The sequence below is a fragment of the Heptranchias perlo genome, chromosome 7 (assembly GCF_035084215.1).
Source record: "Heptranchias perlo isolate sHepPer1 chromosome 7, sHepPer1.hap1, whole genome shotgun sequence".
NCBI classification, from domain to species: domain Eukaryota; kingdom Metazoa; phylum Chordata; class Chondrichthyes; order Hexanchiformes; family Hexanchidae; genus Heptranchias; species Heptranchias perlo.
In genome coordinates, this window is record NC_090331.1 from 25,177,225 (window position 1) to 25,196,098 (window position 18,874).

The following is an 18,874-nucleotide window of genomic DNA, read 5'->3' on the forward strand; positions in this document are numbered from 1 at the left end:
TAACAGAATCACTATAGCCATGAATTTATGCTGAGCAATAAAAGTGTGAAGGTGGATTTGCTTGAAATTCTTCGTCCATTATTTTAGCAGACACTAAAATAAACGGGTTAATATCCCTACTGAAATAACAGAGATAGTGATTTCATGAGACCCTGTAATTTCAAGGTCAAAAGAGGTTAGTCAAATATGTATTTACTTTTCAGCAGTAATATTGTGCAATATTTATATGTAACGTAAAGCAAGAAAAAATAATGGATTTCTGGGAGTGATTGTAAGGCACCAATCTGCTTTTGGGGCTCTGATTGCTTGTCTTTCATTCCTTCTCTAGAGACTTGAGCACATATTTTAGTCTGACACCTCAGTGCAGTACTGAGGGAGTGCTGCACTGTTGTTGGCGCCTTCTTTCTGATGAGATGTTAAACCGAGATCTTGTCTGTCCCCTCAAGTGGACGTAAAATATCCCATGCTCCCGATGACGTGCAGGGGAGTTCTTGCCAGTATTCTTTATCCCTCAACCAGCATCACTAAAACCAGATTATCCGGTCATTATCACATTGCTGTTTATGGGACCTTGTTGTGTGCAAATTGGCTGCCGTGTTTCCTACAGAACAACAGTGACTATGCTTTAAAAATACTTCATTGACTGTAAAGCGCTTTGGGATGTCCTGAGGTCATGAAAGGTGCTGCATAAATGCAAGTTCTTTCTTCTTTCTCTCTTCTACAATTCACAGGCTTTTAAAGCCCAAACTTAGCACTGCTTTACCATATCTTGATTTATCTCACCTTCTTTCATACTCATTTCAACCTTGGTGGTGTGATGCAGTTTGGGTCTTGGGTCTTATTTGTTGAAGGTGCTTGATGAGAGATTAATGAGTTGCAATGTCACAGATCAGACTCAAGTCACTCTTCGCTCAGTTCCCAACCTGAGCCATGTGGAGCAGCGTATTGAGTAGATGGTTGGGGGTAATATATTAGCATGGATAGAGGATTGGCTTTATGGACAGAAAATAGAGAGTAGGGATAAACGGGTTATTTTCAGGTTGGCAGGCTGTAATTAGTGGGGTGCCGCAAGGATCAGTTGGGGCTCAGCTATTTACAATCTATATTAATGACTTAGATGAAGGGACCGAGTGTGCTGACGATACAAGGGATCAAGTTTGCTGACGATACAAGGCTAGGTGGGAAAGTAAGCTGTGAGAAGGACACAGAGTCTGCAAAGGGATATAGACAGGTTAAGTGAGCGGGCAAGAAGGTGGCAGATGGAGTATAATGTGGGGAAATGTGAGGTTATTCACTTTCGTAGGAAGAACAGAAAAACAGAATATTTTTTAAATGGTGAGAAACTATTAAATGTTGGTGTTGAGAGAGATTTGAACGTCCTCATACAAGAAACACAAAAGTTAGCATGCAAGTACGGCAAGCAATTAGGAAGGCAAATGGCATGTTGGCCTTTATTGCAAGGGGGTTGGAGTACAAGAGTAAAGAAGTCTTAGTACAATTGGTGAGATCTCACCTTGAGTACTGTGTACAGTTTTGGTCTCCTTATCTAAGGAAGGATATACTTGCTTTAGAGGCGGGTGCAATAAATGTTCACTAGATTGATTCCTGGGATGAGAGGGTTGTCCTATGAGGAGAGATTGAGTAGACTGGGCCTATTGTCTCTGGAGTTTAGAAGAATTAGAGGTGATCTCATTGAAACATATAAGATTCTGAAGGGGCTTGACAGGATAGATGCTGAGAGGTTGTTTCCCCCAGCTGGAGAGTCTAGAACTGGGGGCATAGTCTCAGGATAAGGGGTCAGCCATTTAAGACTGAGTTGAGGAGGAATTTCTTCACTCAGAGGGTTGTGAATCTTTGGAATTCTCTACCCCAGAGATCTGTGGATGATGAGTCGTTGAATATGTTCATAGAATCATAGAAGTTTACAACATGGAAACAGGCCCTTCGGCCCAACATGTCCATGTCGCCCAGTTTATACCACTAAGCTAGTCCCAGTTGCCTGCACTTGGCCCATATCCCTCTATACCCATCTTACCCATGTAACTGTCCAAATGCTTTTAAAAATAGAATCATAGAAGTTCAAGGCTGAGATAGATAGATTTTGGACTTTAGGGGATTCAAGGGATATGGGGATTGGGCAGGAAAGTGGAGTTGAGGTCGAAGATCAGCCATGATCTGATTGAATGGCGGAGCAGGCTCGAGGGGCCCTATGGCCTACACCTGCTCCTATTTCTTATGTTCTTAAATCATGACATCTCCCATGAAGGGAGAAACTTGTGCCTGGGCAGTGCTGATCCTTCTGGCAGCTGCTGTTGACGGCTTTGTGCATCGGGCCAGACAACAAAGGGTAAAATGAATAAAGAATACCTTCATATTCAATTCTGGAGACCTGGAGCGAACCGCTCCTACGTTTGCATTGGGTTTGGAGGTCCTAGTCACAGAGGCCCTCCATATCCCGATAGGAGCTTGTGGGAATTCCTTTGGTGCTTGCGTGCCAATTTAATTGATTTTTTGTTTACTTTTAAAGTTAGTTCAAACTTTACCTCGCAGAAGGACAACTGAGTGGGGAATGATTTTTTTATTTTAATTATTTTTTTTTCCTCTTGACCCCCTGGGCCCAAGCTGCAGAAGACCACGTTCACACATGCATTTTGGATAGGGTGCTAGAGTTAAGTCAGGTCAGGAGATTTATTCAATCTGAAATTGACCCATCATTTCCACATCATAGTTGTGAAACGGGAACCAGATGATTTGTAAGTGCACCCTAAATCACAAAAAAAAGTGGACATTTTCAAGTAAAAAGAACAATAAAAATAAGTTAAAACATGAAAGCCTGTCACAATATGTTAAGTACATTATTGTCCACAGTTAGACTCTCAAACTGTCTCTGACTATTGTTTCAGTAGTTAACTGTAAAAATGTACTGTACAATTTTGAGGTGAACATAATTTTATTTTGAAACATTTGAAATTACTTTAATACAGAGCATGATCACAGTCCATATTGCATGGACTCCCGTTTCTTGGTTAGGTTGTGCCTAGCAAAATAGCCACATTATTACAGAGGAACAATTGGTTTTCAACCAATAACTGACCACTTCCCTATAACCATCAGAACAGAGTTTTTTAATAATGTACCTCAACACAATCAATGTATATCTACGGTTAAAATATCTTAGAAACCTTAAAATAGTGTAAATCCAGAATAAAAAAAAAAGAAGACACCAGTTGTGCTAAGAATAGTGCCCTGGATAGATGGTGCTCTGCAAGTTAGATTGCTATGCTACAAGGGCTTACTGCTCACTTTACATATTGCTGGATTTCTTAGTCCTGGAAACACCTAGGTTTCCTTGTGATATGTAATTTTACTTGTATATTTTTATATTCTTTTATGTTCTCTTATGTTTTCTGTTGTAATATTTATATTAACCTGATGAAATGCTTTAATTTGTTAGGTTGGAAGCAGTTCACTGTGGTTGCTACCCGTTGTGCCCTAAAGCCTTAGTTTATCCAGAGATCTTTCCAGGTAAATTACTTCAGTGTTTTTAAATTGAAATTGTGACTATAAAGCATGTTTTACAGATCCAGAGATATGTGAAGTCCTGTTTAATGAATGGATTACTTATATCTGTGTCCTCAAACTTTGTAGAAAAATTAATAAGATCCTTATCATAAGTAACAAAAACGCACCGAATATGGAACTTGTACAAATTTCAGAGAGCTGAGAACTTGAGGAATCCTTTTTTATAAAGCAAACACCATGAACTAAATTAAGCCAAAAAAAGTCTAACCATCGAAAGCTAAATAAAACAATTTAATTCCTTCAGTGGGCAAATTTTGCTGATATTTTTATTTAGAAGAACAGTATATAGAGCCCTAAGAACCTGTCAGTTATCAGAGAATACTCATTGTACATCTTAATTTGTGTAATTAGAAAGCCATCTATTTACCTGTTTTGAAGAAAATCTTAAAGCATAATTATTTTCAAATATTTCTTAGATTTTACCAATAACTGTACTGAATTGAATGCAATAATGTATACTGCTTCTCTTGTAAAGTAAGACACTATATTACTGATTATATAGATCAATCAGATTTTAGAAACAATTATTTTGTTGTGTATAAGGCTATTTGTTTGAGCAGTTTTTACACAATAGAAACCTGCTGTACATTAAATCTTATCCCCTATACAGAATAGGGTACTGTTTAAAAGAAAAAAATAAATATATATACTGTGTCTCATTTGGTTAGATATTACAAGAGTCTTCTACCTAGTTTTTACTGGCAAGTTTGTGCTGGGTTTAATCCAACGTATACTGTGCTGCAACACAAACTTGGCAGTATAACCCTGCCAAATTGTGCACTCCAGTCTCCACCATGAAACCCTCACCCCTTTAAGAACCTGGTTTGATGCCAGTATGAATTCGGAGACACAACAGTAAACTGTGGCCAAACTCCAAGCCAGTAGATTTATTCCCAGGGTACTTCATTCTCCTTGGCATCATGAGGCACCAGTGAGTTGATATCTGTTTTGAAGATGTCACCTTACCAAAATCTGCCCAAAAAGACAGTGCAGGGACTTTAAATGGAAATATGTTGCTTCTGAAGACATCGGCCGAGAAATTTCTCGGAGCTGAAATAATGGCGGCTGAGCCTAGAGGAGCATAAAAAGTGCAGGGGTGAAATTAAAAAGGAAATTAGGAAAGCAAAGAGAGGGCATGAAAAAATATTGGCACGTAAAACCAAGGAAAATCCAAAGATGTTTTATAAATAAATTAAGAGCAAAAGGATAACTAAGGAAAGAATAGGGCCTATTAGAGACCAAAAAGGTAAACTATGTGTGGAGGCAGAAGATGCGGGTATGGTTCTTAATGAATACTTTGCATCTGTCTTCACAAAAGAGAGGGATGATGCAGACATTGTAGTTGAGGAGGAGGACTGAGAAATATTGGATGGGATAAACATAGTGAGAGAGGAAGTATTAAGGGGATTAGCATCTTTGAAAGTAGATAAATCACCAGGGCCGGATGAAATGTATCCCAGGCTGTTCAAAGAAGCAAGGGAGAAAATAGCTGAGGCTCTGACCATCATTTTCCAATCCTCACTGGATACAGGCGTGGTGCCAGAGGATTGGAGGACTGCTAATGTTGTACCATTGTTTAAAAAGGGAGCGAGGGATAGACCGAGTAATTACAGGTCAGTCAGTCTATTATTGGAATCAATTCTGAGGGACAGGATAAACCGTCACTTAGAAAGGCATGGAGTAATCAAGGACAGTCAGCATGGATTTGTTAAGGGGAGGTCGTGTCTGACTAACTTGATTGAATTTTTTGAGGAGGTAACAAGGAGGGTCGATGAGGGTAGTGCATTTCATGTAGTCTACGTGGATTTTAGAAAGGCTTTTGACAAGGCCCCACATGGCAGACTGGTCAAAAAAGTACAAGCCCATGGGATCCAAAATTGGCTCAGTGACAAAGCAAAGGGTAATGGTCGACGGGTTTTTGTGACTGGAAGGCTGTTTCCAGCGGGGTTCCACAGGGCTCGGTACTAAGTCCCTTGCTTTTTGTGATGTATATTAATGATTTAGACTTAAATGTAGGGGGCATGATTAGGAAGTTTGCAGATGATATAAAAATTGGCTGTGTGGTTGATAGTGAGGAGGAAAGCTGTAGACTGCAGGAAGATATCGATGGACTGGTCAGGTGGGCAGAAATGTGGCAAATGGAATTCAATCTGGAGAAGTGTGAGGTAATGCATTTGGGGAGGGCAAACAAGGCAAGGGAGTACACAATAAATGGGAGGATACTGAAAGGCGTAGAGGAAGTGCAGGACCTTGGTGTGCATGTCCACAGATCCCTGAAGGTAGCAGGACAGGTAGATAAGGTGGTTAAGAAGGCATATGGTATACTTTCCTTTATTAGCCGAGGCATGGAATATAGGAACATAGGAACAGGCGTAGGCCATTCTGCCCCTCATGCCTGCTCTGCCATTTGATAAGATCATGGCTGATCTGTGATCTAACTCCATATACCTGCCTTTGGCCCATATTCCTTAATACCTTTGGTTGCCAAAAAGCTATTTATCTCGCATTTAAATTTAGCAATTGAGCTAGTATCAATTGCCGTTTGCAGAAGAGAGTTCCAAACTTCTGCCACCCTTTGTGTGTAGAAATGTTTTCTAATCTCACTCCTGAAAGATCTGGCTCTAATTTTTAGACTGTGCCCCCTACTCCTAGAATCCCCAACCAGCGGAAATAGTTTCTCTCTCTCCACCCTATCTGTTCCCCTAATATCTTATAAACTTCGATCAGATCACCCCTTAACCTTCTAAACTCAAGAGAATACAACCCTAATTTGTGTAATTTCTCCTCGTAACTTAACCCTTGAAGTCCGGGTATCATTCTAGTAAACCTACGCTGTACTCCCTCCAAGGCCAATATGTCCTTCCGAAGGAAATATAAGAGCAAGGAGGTTATGCTGGAGCTGTATAAAACACTGGTTAGGCCACAGCTTGAGTACTGTGTACAGTCCTGGTCACCACATTAAAGAAAGGATGTAATTGCAATAGAGAGGGTACAGAGGAGATTTACGAGGATGTTGCCCGGACTGGAGAATTTTAGCATTGCGGAAGGATTGGATAGGCTGGGGTGGTTCTCTTTGAAACAGAGGAAGCTGAGGGGTGTTTTAATTGAGGTGTACAAAATTACGTGGAGCCTAGATAGAGTGGATAGGAAGGACCTATTTCCCTTCGCAGAGAGGTTAATAACCAGGGGGCATAGATTTAAAGTAATTAGTAGAAGGATTAGAGGGGAGCTGAGGAAAAGAATTTTCACCCAGAGGGTGGTGGGGGTCTGGAACTCACTGCCTGAAAGGGTTGGTAGAGGCTGAAACCCTCAACTCATTTAAAAAGTACCTGGATGTCCACCTGAAGTGCCGTGACCTACAAGGCTACGGACCAAGTGCTGGAAAGTGGGGTTAGGCTGGGTGGCTCATTTTCAGTCGACATGGACACGATGGGCCGAATGGCCTCCTTCTGTGCCGTAAATTTTCCATGATTCCATGAGCGGGAGCAGCTCCAAGGAGTTGCCCAGCCATTGTCTTGGCTATGGCAGAGCCTCCAATAGGTGTGGGGAGGTGGTAGAACTCCATGCGAGTTGAGAGTTGATACACATGAAGGGTTGCAATTGGAAATGCTGATTGAATTTGTACTGTCTGTTGTATGAAGCTTCATTTTTACCAGGAGTATGAATTCATAACAAGGGCATTCGTACTGAAAAGCGCATTACATGTACACTGTGCTTCCATAACATTCATCTTGCTCTATCTAATACTGCAGCTATATTCTGTTTGTTTGCTTCATACAAATTCCCATAGGCAGAGGTAGCATGGCAAAAATCATCCGTAAACAATATAAAGCCGAACAATGTGTGGTATTAACCAGTAAAGTGACTAATGTCTACATGCCTTCTTTGAGGTTTGTTTCATTAAAAATGCATCTGATTTATTTGCAGATGAGTATCTCTACTCTACACCTGAACAACTTTTTAAGAGGCTTCAGAATTTCTGCAAGAGACCAGATGTTGTAAGACGGAAAGTTATTGAGGTAGTTTATTTAATTAATTAATAGAGAAAACCTAGACAAACATTTGTTTTTCAAAGGTTGCATTTACAAGCTGTTGCCCGTTTGCATTACCCTGACCCTAACCGATTCATTGAATGTCTGAGCTGCTACTTCTCTCTTTATTTTGTAAACGCATAAATTAGAACTGAACCAAATGTTTAAAACACTAATTTGTTGAACTGCTACTGTTCAATAAAAGCTTTGTGTTTATTTAGCACTGCTATTCAAAAAAAAAAATTAAACAAGCTCAAAACTTTAGAGGAAGGAGGATGCAGACACCATACGTTCTGTTTATTTAGATTAGGATGAGAAGCGTATGAACAGGAAAACCCAACACTTCTAGTGCTGCATGAACAGGAATTGGCTGAATCCACTGAACCACATTAGTGACAACAAATGTTGAAACACTGGCTGTGTTTTAGACGGTTTGAACTTGCATGGTGTGTGAAATGAAACCACTATGCTTTTATTGTTGGTTCTCAAATCCATTGAACAATTTCAAGGTTTTTCAAAAATGGCTGTGAACACATCCATCTCCTTTTCAGATGCTTAACTAAACGAAGGGTTTCTAGATTAATCCATTAATAGACAAACTTAATATGGATGCTAAACAGGTTTCAGGTTAACTTTCAAATGGGGCAATTGTTACATCGAGTCTACAGCACAGAAACAGGCCATTCGGCCTAACCGGCCTATGTCGGCATTTATATTCCACACGAGCCTCCTCCCTCCCTGCTTCATCTAACCCTATCAACATACAGTTCTATTCCTTGTTCCCTCATGTACTTATCTAGCTTCCCTTTAAATGCATCTATACTATTTGCCTCAGCTACTCCTTGTGGTAGCACGTTCCACATTCTTATGACTCCACGGGTAAAGAAGTTTCTCCTGAATTCCTTATTGGATTTATTAGTCTTACATTTCTCATATCTAGTTTTGGACTCCCCCACAAGTGGCAACTAAATGATCTCTATGTCTACCCTATCAAACCTTTACGTTATCTGAAAGACCTGTCAGGTCAGACCGATGCACAGAACTCCCAAGTGTGGTCTAACCAATGTTCTATACAAGTTTAACATAACTTGTTTGCTTTTCAATTTTATCTCTCTGGAAATGAACCCCAGTGCTTGGTTTGCCTTTTTTATGGCTTTAGTAACCTGCCTCGCTACTTTTGGTGATTTGTGTATCTGTACCCCTAGATCCCTTTGCTCCTTTATCCCATTTAGACTCTTATTATCCAAACAGTATGTGGCCTCCTTATTCTTCCTACCAAAATGCATCACCTCACACTTAGCTATATTGAAATTAATTTCCCAATTTCACACCCATTCTGCAAATTTATTAATGTCTTCTTGCATTTTGATGGATTCTTCCTTTGTATTAACTACACCCCCAATTTGATGTTGGCCTCAAATTTTGAAATTGTACTTCCGATTCATGAATCCAAATCATTAATGTAAATTGTGAACAGCACTGGTCCCAGCACCGATTCCTGTGGAGCACCACTTTCCACCTTTTGCCAGTCTGAGTGGCTACCCTTAACCCGTACTCTCTGTTTTCTGTTTTCTGTTTTGTAGTTAGCTTGCTATCCATTCTGCTACCTTCCCCTGACTTAACATGCTCTGACTGTAGTCATGCATCTACAATGAGGTACCTTATCGAAGGTCTTTTGAAAATCCAAATATATTACATCTAGTTCATTCCCCTTGTCTACCCTTTCTGTTACTTCTTCAAAGAATTCAATAAGGTTGGTCAAGCCTGACCTTCCCTTTTGAAATCCGTGCTGACTATTCTTTATTATATTTTTGGTTTCTGGATGTTTCTCTATTACATTTTTGAGTAAGGATTCCATTATCTTTCCTACCACCGACGTTAAGCCAGTTAATCTATAGTTCCCTGGACTTGTCCTAGCTCCCTTTTAAATATAGGAATTACATTAACTGTCCGCCAGTCCTCTGGCACTATTCCCTTTTCTAATGATTTTTTATATATATTTAATAGTGCTCTGCTATTTCTTCACTAACTTCTTTTAATATTCACGGATACAATCCATCCGGACCAGGGTTTTATCCTCTCTTAAGTTTGATTAGATTATCAATTATCTCCCCCCTTTCCATCTTAAATGGCTTTAAATCATTTTTGATCTCTTCTTCTAATGTCCTGCCCCCCATGTTAGTCTCCCTGGTAAATACTGAGACTAAGTAATTATTTAATATTTCTGCCATTTCACTGTCATTACCTTTTGAGTTTATCGTGTGTATCCCTTAGTGGCCCTATCCCTATGCTGATTTTTCTTTTGTTATTTATGTGTCTGTAAAATACTTCACTATTTCTTTTTATATTCCTTGATAATTTAATTTTGTAGTTCCTCTTTGCTTTTCTAATAGTTTTGTGCCATTTTCTTCAGTTTCAATTTTACCCTTATCTCTTTATTCATTCATTATTGGCTAGTTTGATCTTGTTTTTTAGAGGAATTTATTTCTCCTGAACTCTATTGATCACCATTTTAAATATTTCCCACTGCTGTTCTGTCTCCTTGTCTGTCATTTTTTTTCCAGTTTACCTGCCCTAGTTCCATTCTCATCCCCTCAAAATTATCTTTGGTCTTTTGTCTTACTTATATCTTTCTCGATCATTATTTTAAACCTTATTATGTTATGATCGCTACTGCCTAGATGTTCCCCTTTGCTTACTTCTCTTCTCTTCTGATTCATTTCCCATTACTAGATCCAGCAGTGATTCCTCTTTTGTTGGACTTATCACTTACTGGGTAATAAAGGAGTCCTGTACACACTGTAAAAACTCTATTCCCCTTTCCCTACCTCTTCTTGCCAGTTTATTTGGGGGTAGTTGAAATCTCCCATGATTATTATTCAATGTTTTTTACGCAATTCCCTTCCCTTCCTCTATTAGGTGGTCTGTAGAATATACCTATTAACGTGATTGATCCCTTCTTATCCTTTGTGTCAATCCATATGAATTCTGTTTCTATCTTAATATTACTTATGTCCCTTTTTTCTATTGCCATTATGTTGTGTCTAATTAGTCCAGCTACCCCTCTCCCCCCTTCTTCCTTTCTAAATATTTTATGTCCTGCAATATTTAACTACCATTCCTTTTCTTTACATATCCATGTTTCAGTTATCCCTACAACATCTGGCTCCTCACTATGAAATACTGCCTCCAGTTCCCCTGTTTTGTTTTGAATGCTGTGCACCCATATTTGAAAATTAGGGCCAGTAAAATCAGCTGATCACAGCAGACCTGATGGCAAAAACCAACAAATTTGAGCGTTGTCTGAAAATTTGGAAAAACATTTTTAAAATTTTTTATATGTTAGTAATGATTTGTTCATGAAAATTAATCTGTTACCAACTGAAAGTGAAGCTAATACCAAAAATTGGATTATCAGAAGACCCCATAGAAATCTTGCATTCGGCGCAAAGTAAAACTTCAGCACCAGTGATGCACAGTTCCAAAAATAAACAATTTTTTCCCCTGAAAATAAAGATATCCAGCTGATTTAACAATGAGTGAACAAATTGAAGAGGGAACCCTCGTTCAGATACTAGACACACATGTACATATGGTGATATTTAGAGCCTTTAGCTCTGTATAATGCTTTAAAAATGCTTTAGAAATGACAGAGTTCCATCAGAATTCTTTTGATGGGGAGTAAAAAACATATAGTGGAATATTGTCATATGCAATTGACTAAAATTTATATATAAGTGCACTTGTATACAATAGGACAGCTTGCGCCATCACACACCTTTCAAGGGTTACACTGGGTTATGCTCACAGTTTATATGTATAAGGATAATAAGGAGATTGTGGTGAATTTACAGTATCAGAATTGATTATATATGTGGATACAACTGTAAATATCCATTTGCTTCCATTATTCTGCAGGATCATAAGGAATTCGTTGAGTTTTTACTGTATTTGTAAGATGTAATAGGATTCCATAAAACTAATTTCGATATCCAAACTGGATTCCCAAAGGGAATTTCTCTTTAGCAGCATGTGTGTTTTGGCTAAAGTCAAACAGTAACCTGAAAAGTCAAGGGAATTGGGAATGTAACCTGTTTAAACTGCAGCGCTTTTCTGAATATCGTCGGTATTTTATTAACTAAAACAACTGCAGCATTAATTAATGGACAGCTTTTTACTGGACTAGTGTACCATCACTCTCATTTCAGTAGCTATTTAAATGAAACTTTAACATAAAACGAATCCCATTAGTTTAACTCTGCAAAATGGTAAACCCCTGTCATTTAGGTCAAAAATGTGCGAAACAAAAACTCAATTTAACACACACTTTCAAACTCATTATCTTTCAATGTCTATTAACTTGGCAATGGTTCAGATGCCAGCTCATAATACTTCAGAATGCTGAGTGCACAGTTCCTCTGTCCCTCATCATTCCTGCACACAGCATACTGCACATTCTTCTGGTTAGGTCTGAGCTTTAAAGGGAAACTGGTGCCAACTTTTCAGCTGCCTCCAGTATTTGAACCTTTTCTGATTCATTAATGTGTGTTCTTACATTTTTGCCGTTAAACTACTTCCCCGAATGAATTATAAGCTCATTTGTCTCTTACGACATTTCCGAGAATAGGTACCCCCTTTCTATACCTACAGATCCTTAGAGGGAATGATAAACTCTGGTGGTGAAGCTTAAACGTGATTGACAGGAATGTCACCACATGCTGAATGTACAGTATTTATTATGGCCTGGAAATACTTTCAGCAGTGAGTGACTAAAGAGGTTAATCATATGGGGATTGGGTGGTGCAGTGGGTTAGCACACTGCCCTTTCATCTCTGGGACCTGAATTTGAATCAAATTCAAATTGTTGGGATGAAAGTCTCTCTATATGGTTTCTGTGTAAATTTGGTTCAGGCAGTTTTATTACAGACCCTCATGAACATTAGCTAGCAGCACAAAACTACCCAAAATTTGACACTGATTAAGGTAAAGGGGTCACACTGCTGGGACATGACTCAGAGGGCAAGAGTGTTATGTTCTGTTTGCCTCTGATGTCACTGTAAATAACAATGAAAACTATTTCATGTCATGGGGAACTCACTGTCTGGATTCACACTTGAAGAATGGCCATATGAGCTTTAGGAAAGGAGAGATACAAAGTGAAGGAGGAAAAGAAAATAAACTGATCTGATGCAAATACTCCCTGAGTACTGGCTAGATATATCTCCTAAGATTCCACCTAGAATTTTCCGTCATTTATTTGTACTGTCAGGTTTCCAATTTTGCCCAATCATAGAAACCTGATGAGAATAGAAACTACTTCAAACTATTAACCCTTTAAACTCTAGTCTGTTATATGCAGATTTCCACAGTTCAAACTGCAGAATGATAATATTTAAATAAAAGGCTCTATAAATACTGGATTTAACATTTTGCTCAATTTAGGTTACTTGTCGTTTCAGCAGATAAAGGTTAATACATTTTTTTTTAAAGGAAAACAAAGATGAAGGAAGCTTTATTACTTGGCTAGAGTTACAATCTGATGCTGCCTTGTGTATTCCCAGTGATGGATAAAGCCAATGATTGCTGACATGCAGAAAGTCAATTTGGCACACTTACATTATTTATATTTTTTTCATAATTTTGGTAGTGATATGAAAATTAGCATTTTGGGAATCTTACACCCAATGAGAAATAGTACCCTTAATTTGAGGGTGGTTCCCTATTCACACTAGCCTCAATAGAACAGAAAGCTCTTGCAATCTGAGTGCTTTCACAGTGAAGGCAGATTGACCCACTGGTAGCAGTCTTGCCTCTGGATTAGAAGGTTGTGGATTCAAGCCCCACTCCAGGAATTAATATAACATAGGCTGATACTTCAGTGCAGTACTGAGAGAGTGCTGCATTGTTAGAGATGCCATCATTCAGATGAGATGTTAAACCAAGGATCTGCCTGCCCGTTCAGGTGGACATAAAGGAACCTATGGCACTATTCGAAGAGTTCTCTTGAATTTATCCTTCAATCAACATCTCCAAAAACAGATTATCTGGTCATTTATCTCATTGCACTTTGTGGGATCTTATTGTGCGCAAATTGGTTGCCACGTTTGCCTACAAAACAATAGTGGGGGCTACACTTCAAAAGTAATTTTGACAATTGGCTGTGAAATGTTTTGAGGTGCCCTGAGGACTTTCTAAGTGACCATTGGCTTCCATAGTCCCAATAAAGTTGCTCGCATTTAACAGTAGTGTCCTTTCATCTCAGCGATCTGGTTTTGGATTTCTCGCAGCTTAATGAATGAACAAGTGAAATTGGTATGGCCATTTATCCAGAGCACAGAATTGACCAAAATTCAACACTACTGGTTACCACATTCAGTCTTTTTCAGAGAGATCACAAAGCTGGGCAGTGGAGGAAATGAAAATGTCACACTATTGTAGTAGGCCTTTTGCTACTCAGTTTGATTGGGAGCTTTACCATGCACATATTATATGCCAAGAGAGTACTTCACACTGACACAGAAAAGTGGAAAAATATTTCATTTCCCAGAATTGACAGCAAAAATTCACAATGTCTGTTGCCCATCAAAGTATTTACTGAAGTTGAAGTTCTGGTAAGTGATTGAAGCCAAAGGGCAACAGTAAAAGAATTATTGACTATAATTCTCTGGTTGTAGGAGCTAAAATTTTTACCTTGGCGTTGAAGCTAGTGAATTTGATGATGTAATGATATCCTTGGGCTTTGAGCATTATTATTTATAAATCGGTCAATATTTTAACACTGTCACTCTCCAAAATGGTCAAATTTGTGTACTGTTGCTCTTTGAAACACTGTTTGGATAGTATGAAATCTTATTAAAGGACTGATACTTAAACTGTAGCCAAAGGGTAAAATAAATACTGACTGACATTTGCTAGATAGAAATGTTAAAGTGTTGTCCCTTAGAGTATAAGTAACCTGTGCATGCAATAATACATCCTAGATGACCTTTACAGCCCTAGTGGCTATATTTAAAGCTCCCACTGAAAACTGAGCTTTGTCTTTTCCTCACTAACTTCCCTTTTCCCTTCCATGTTTCTCTCTCCCTTCCTTTCCAGACATACACTCACTTACTCATTCCTGTGAATTACCCCAAAATAGTAATCATTCAGTCAAACTTATGCCTGCATAGAATCCAATTCTATTTTTCACAACAACACTTAATGCAATGACAAACTCCATAATAGAAATAACACTGATGGGAAGTTTGCTTTCGATCTTGTTTTATTTTCTCTCTTCCTCCGTCTCATTTTATTTTATTTTAGCACCAAGAACCATCAAAATTGGTACTTAAATTTGTGTCGATAGTACCATAGCTTTGGCTTCCTATCCCATTGACTATCTGTTGAATAGATGATTGGCTAGGTCTATTTCTTTATGCGCCTGGTGCATGACTCCTACAGGTAAAACAGAAGCCTGATTTCAACAATGCTATAGTCCCACAATACTCGTTGCTTGGTCCAACCCGTGATCAGGCTTATCCTAAGCAGCTTGGTTCATTCTATTCAATTTTATCATTCATCGCAGCCCTATGGATGGCATATTTGCAGAAAGAACAGATCTCCTGAGGCGTCATGGTTAGATAGAGGCTTTGCTGTTGGAAGGCAGTGGGAGTTGTAGGGTGGTGGCGGGGGGGGGGGGAGAAGTAGGCCTGCTAGTGAAGGGAATAGGAAAGAAGTTAGCAGGAGATCTTCCCAAAGACAGTGCAGTAAGTTGGTTTTTTTTAATTGGTTCCTGGAAAATAAATAGTATTTTCCTTCCCAACTGCGAGTAGATAAATAAATAAGTGATCAGCTTGCATACCACGCATACATAAATTCATTTCTATATGTAGTATGGGGAGCAGCTCTTTACATTTGAGCCCTGAATTTTGTGCTCGGAACTAAATATGTGCCAAGAATGGTTGCTCCTGTTAGAAAGGCTATGTTAAGTGAAGATTGTGTTCAAGTTCCATCTTGTATTTAAGACTCCATTTTGTGGTTAAAAGACAGTTTATGCAGAAACTGCGAAAACATGTCCAAAATCAGCTCAAACCTTCAAGGCCCCTTCATGGCCTGGTACAAGCTGGAGTCATAAAGTAGCCATTTTACCCCAGTGAGCTACCAGCAGAGCATCGAAAAATCGGGACTTTACTGTCCGTTGCTTAGGGTAAACATCTCATAGCAAAGAATAAGAAATATAGCAAACTTTTGTTTAATCTTAATATTTGCATGTTTCCTTCTTTAATAAATAACTCTGCAGCAATACTTAAGCTCCGATTTTAACTCGGATGGGAATGGGGAGGGCGGGTGGGCCAAGGAGGCTGGCAAGCGTGAGGCCTGGGAACTTTTAATTCCTGGGCCTCATCTGCATGCCCCCCCGGTCAGTTTCATACCAGAAACCAACGGGAAGCGACAGCTGGCCGGCAGGCAGGAATGTAACTTCCGGCTCAGGAGGCCGCCACTGGGGACCAAAGGAATGGTCCCCGACATTCGAGGAAGTCTATCTCGCAAGTGTGGGCCTGGGGCAAGGGAGGCCTAGAATGTCCTGGCCCCACAAGAAAAGTAAAAGGAAATAAAACGGCTTATTTATTTGGGCCTCTTCTGGCCCCATCTCCTCTTCATGGAGAGTCACAATGGTTCCCCCACTCAGGCCCGTGGCTAAAATAGCAGTCGGGTTCCAATGACATCATCGGAGCCCGATCTGCATGTTTAAAGAAGGACCCCCACGGTTTCCGACAAGTGTCCTTCTGGCTTGTTGAGAAAAGCAGGTCAATATCGCAGCCTGCGACATAGGTGGGTGAGTCCCACGGCCGATTTTAACTGCCTGTCCACTTGCCCCTTTCTTGTATTTAAGAAGAATATTTTGGTAAAAACATTTTAAGGGCTCGTTACCTGTTCACATAAATAATCATTATTTTTGAGTACTACATCTAAACATAAATAAAAGAAATGCAGCTGGTGGAAGGATTTAGAACACATTACAAAATATAAGGATTCTACAGTGAAATTTTGGAATTGTTTGTACTTTAATTTATCTCACATGAAATGTGCTATAAACAACCCCTTGAATATAGAAACCTACAATACTTCTGCAATTTTCATTTTCAGTAATTTTCCATTGCTAGGCCAGATTGGAGGGAGGCAGGGATTCCAAACAGCATACCCAGGCTCACACTGAATGGATAGACTTGTTGTCCATCATAAACATTCCTAGATGTTGTGCATGCTGGGAGCTGTAACCAGCTGGCTTGAATTTCTTCAGCTAACGGTGACGCAGCCAAAAACTGCAGACTCAAACTTCTCACATAGACAAAGGCCTCCAATGGAAAACATTTTACAGGCATTTCAAACACAGAAAATGTTATTGTATAAGTAAGTTTTAAGAAAATGTTGTATTTTTTTCATGTCTTTATTACGTTATGAACCTTATTTCCTGTAATAAGTGCTCACCTTTGTGGAAAAATCAAATGGCAGCAAAAGTGATTTAAAATAATATCTGGGACAGTTTCATGGGCCTGCTTTCTTCTTTATTTTATTGGTAGAATTTGATCACTGCGCATGCTTGATTATTTATTATCCATGAATGATTCATTGTTATCATATGTACTTGACGGTTTCTCACTTGGAAGTTTATCCACATATTTTCCTTGTTTCTGATTCATATGTTCCTTATCTCTTCATTTGTGATTTGTTGCCGATTTATAAATGTGAAATTTGAGCCAATCAGGTGCATATGATGCCTGGGTTATGACACAGAAAGTGTTTATACATAGTACTCAAACATAATGATTACTCATGTAAACAGGTAACGAGCCCCCAAATAAAAGCCCTACATTTAAAATGATTTTAACCAAAAGATTCTTCTTAAATACACTAAAGGGGCGTTATATACAGACTCTTGGCAAGTTTGGCATCACCATGTGGGAGCCTGGCACTGCAGAAAAGGGAATTTCTACTGGTGAAGCAGGACCGGAAGAGGTGGGAGTGATGTTAAGAGCAAAAGCATTCCGAAGATTGGAAGAAATGTCCCATTGAAGGACTCAGCTGATACCGGGACCTTGGGTAGCTAATTGTAGGGGGCAAAATGGAGGGAGAGAAGGCCGCTGCAAGGACTGTTACCCACGCTTCCTGGGGCTTTGGAAATAACAAGTGCAGACACTGGGAAAATGTGTGGGGATGCAGGCTTCACACCCTCCTGCTCACCCCCTCCCTTCCGTAGCCATATGCATGTGTTGGGCAGGGAAGGAGCAGCCAGCAGAAGTCAGGAGCTGGTGGAGGGGGGCGGAAATGCGGCACATATTGGAAAATCAGGTTTGTGCTGTTGCATGATTTTCTACAATTGTTGGCAGCGTAGTCTCATAAAATTGCCTCTCTGCTGTCCCTGTGAGCTAAAAGTTTAACTATTGATAACATTCAAAACTTTACCTGAAACGTTCATTCCGCAGTTTGTTTTCAACTAACAGAGAAAGAAAACTCAAAAATCTTTTACACCATGAGCAGGTATACCTTTTGGTTGTGAGATAGTCTGCAGTTATTTTATCAGAATCCTACTAATGTGTGATTGACATTTTTGTATTTGTTCAGGCTGCTCCATCTCCCTGCAGCTAATAGAGAGTTAGTGTTAGCTCTGGAGGGAAATATCAACTTCAAGTTTTGACTTGAGAGTTGCTGTGATTTGAAGTATTATTGTAACACCTGTAATTTGTTTACGTTCTTTATTATGTTACAGATTTTATTTTGGACATTAGAAATGTCAGTTAATAAGAGAAAAAAAAATTGGGAACTGAAAGGATTTTAAAATAACATGCCGGAAATAGCAAGAAAATTAATATTGAATCGGGGACAGGGACTCGATAAAATTAACATAGGTAAAGCAACAGTAATGAAGAAAATAATAGCACTAAAGAGTGACAAATCCCCAGGACCAGATGGTTTCCATCCCAGGGTTTTAAAGGAAGTAGGTGAGCACATTGCGGATGCCCTAACTATAATCTTTCAAAGTTCTCTAGATTCAGGAACTGTCCCTCTAGATTGGAAAATTGCGCATGTCACTCCACTTTTTAAGAAAGGAGAGAGAGGGAAACCGGAGAATTATAGACCAGTTAGCCTAACATCTGTTGTGGGGAAAATGCTGGAGTCTATAATTAAGGATAGGGTGACTGAACACCTCGAGAATTTTCAGTTAATCAGAGAGAGCCAGCATGGATTTGTGAAAGGTAGGTTGTGCCTGACAAACTTGATTG

At 39.3% G+C, this 18,874-nt stretch overlaps 1 protein-coding gene across 6 annotated transcripts in view; it reads left to right on the forward strand.

Annotated features, from left to right (window-relative positions):
- gtdc1 (glycosyltransferase-like domain containing 1) overlaps positions 1-18,874 on the forward strand; it is a 253,451-nt gene that overhangs the window by 213,127 nt on the left and 21,450 nt on the right. For 4 of the 6 annotated variants that reach the window (XM_067987190.1, XM_067987191.1, XM_067987189.1 and 1 more), the window contains exons 8-9: positions 3,455-3,525; positions 7,510-7,601. In XM_067987190.1, coding sequence (XP_067843291.1) covers positions 3,455-3,525; positions 7,510-7,601 — 163 coding nt within the window. Of the gene's footprint in view, positions 1-3,454; positions 3,526-7,509; positions 7,602-18,874 lie in introns of those variants that run through there. The other 2 variants (XR_010963397.1, XR_010963396.1) reach the window with 1 other exon arrangement.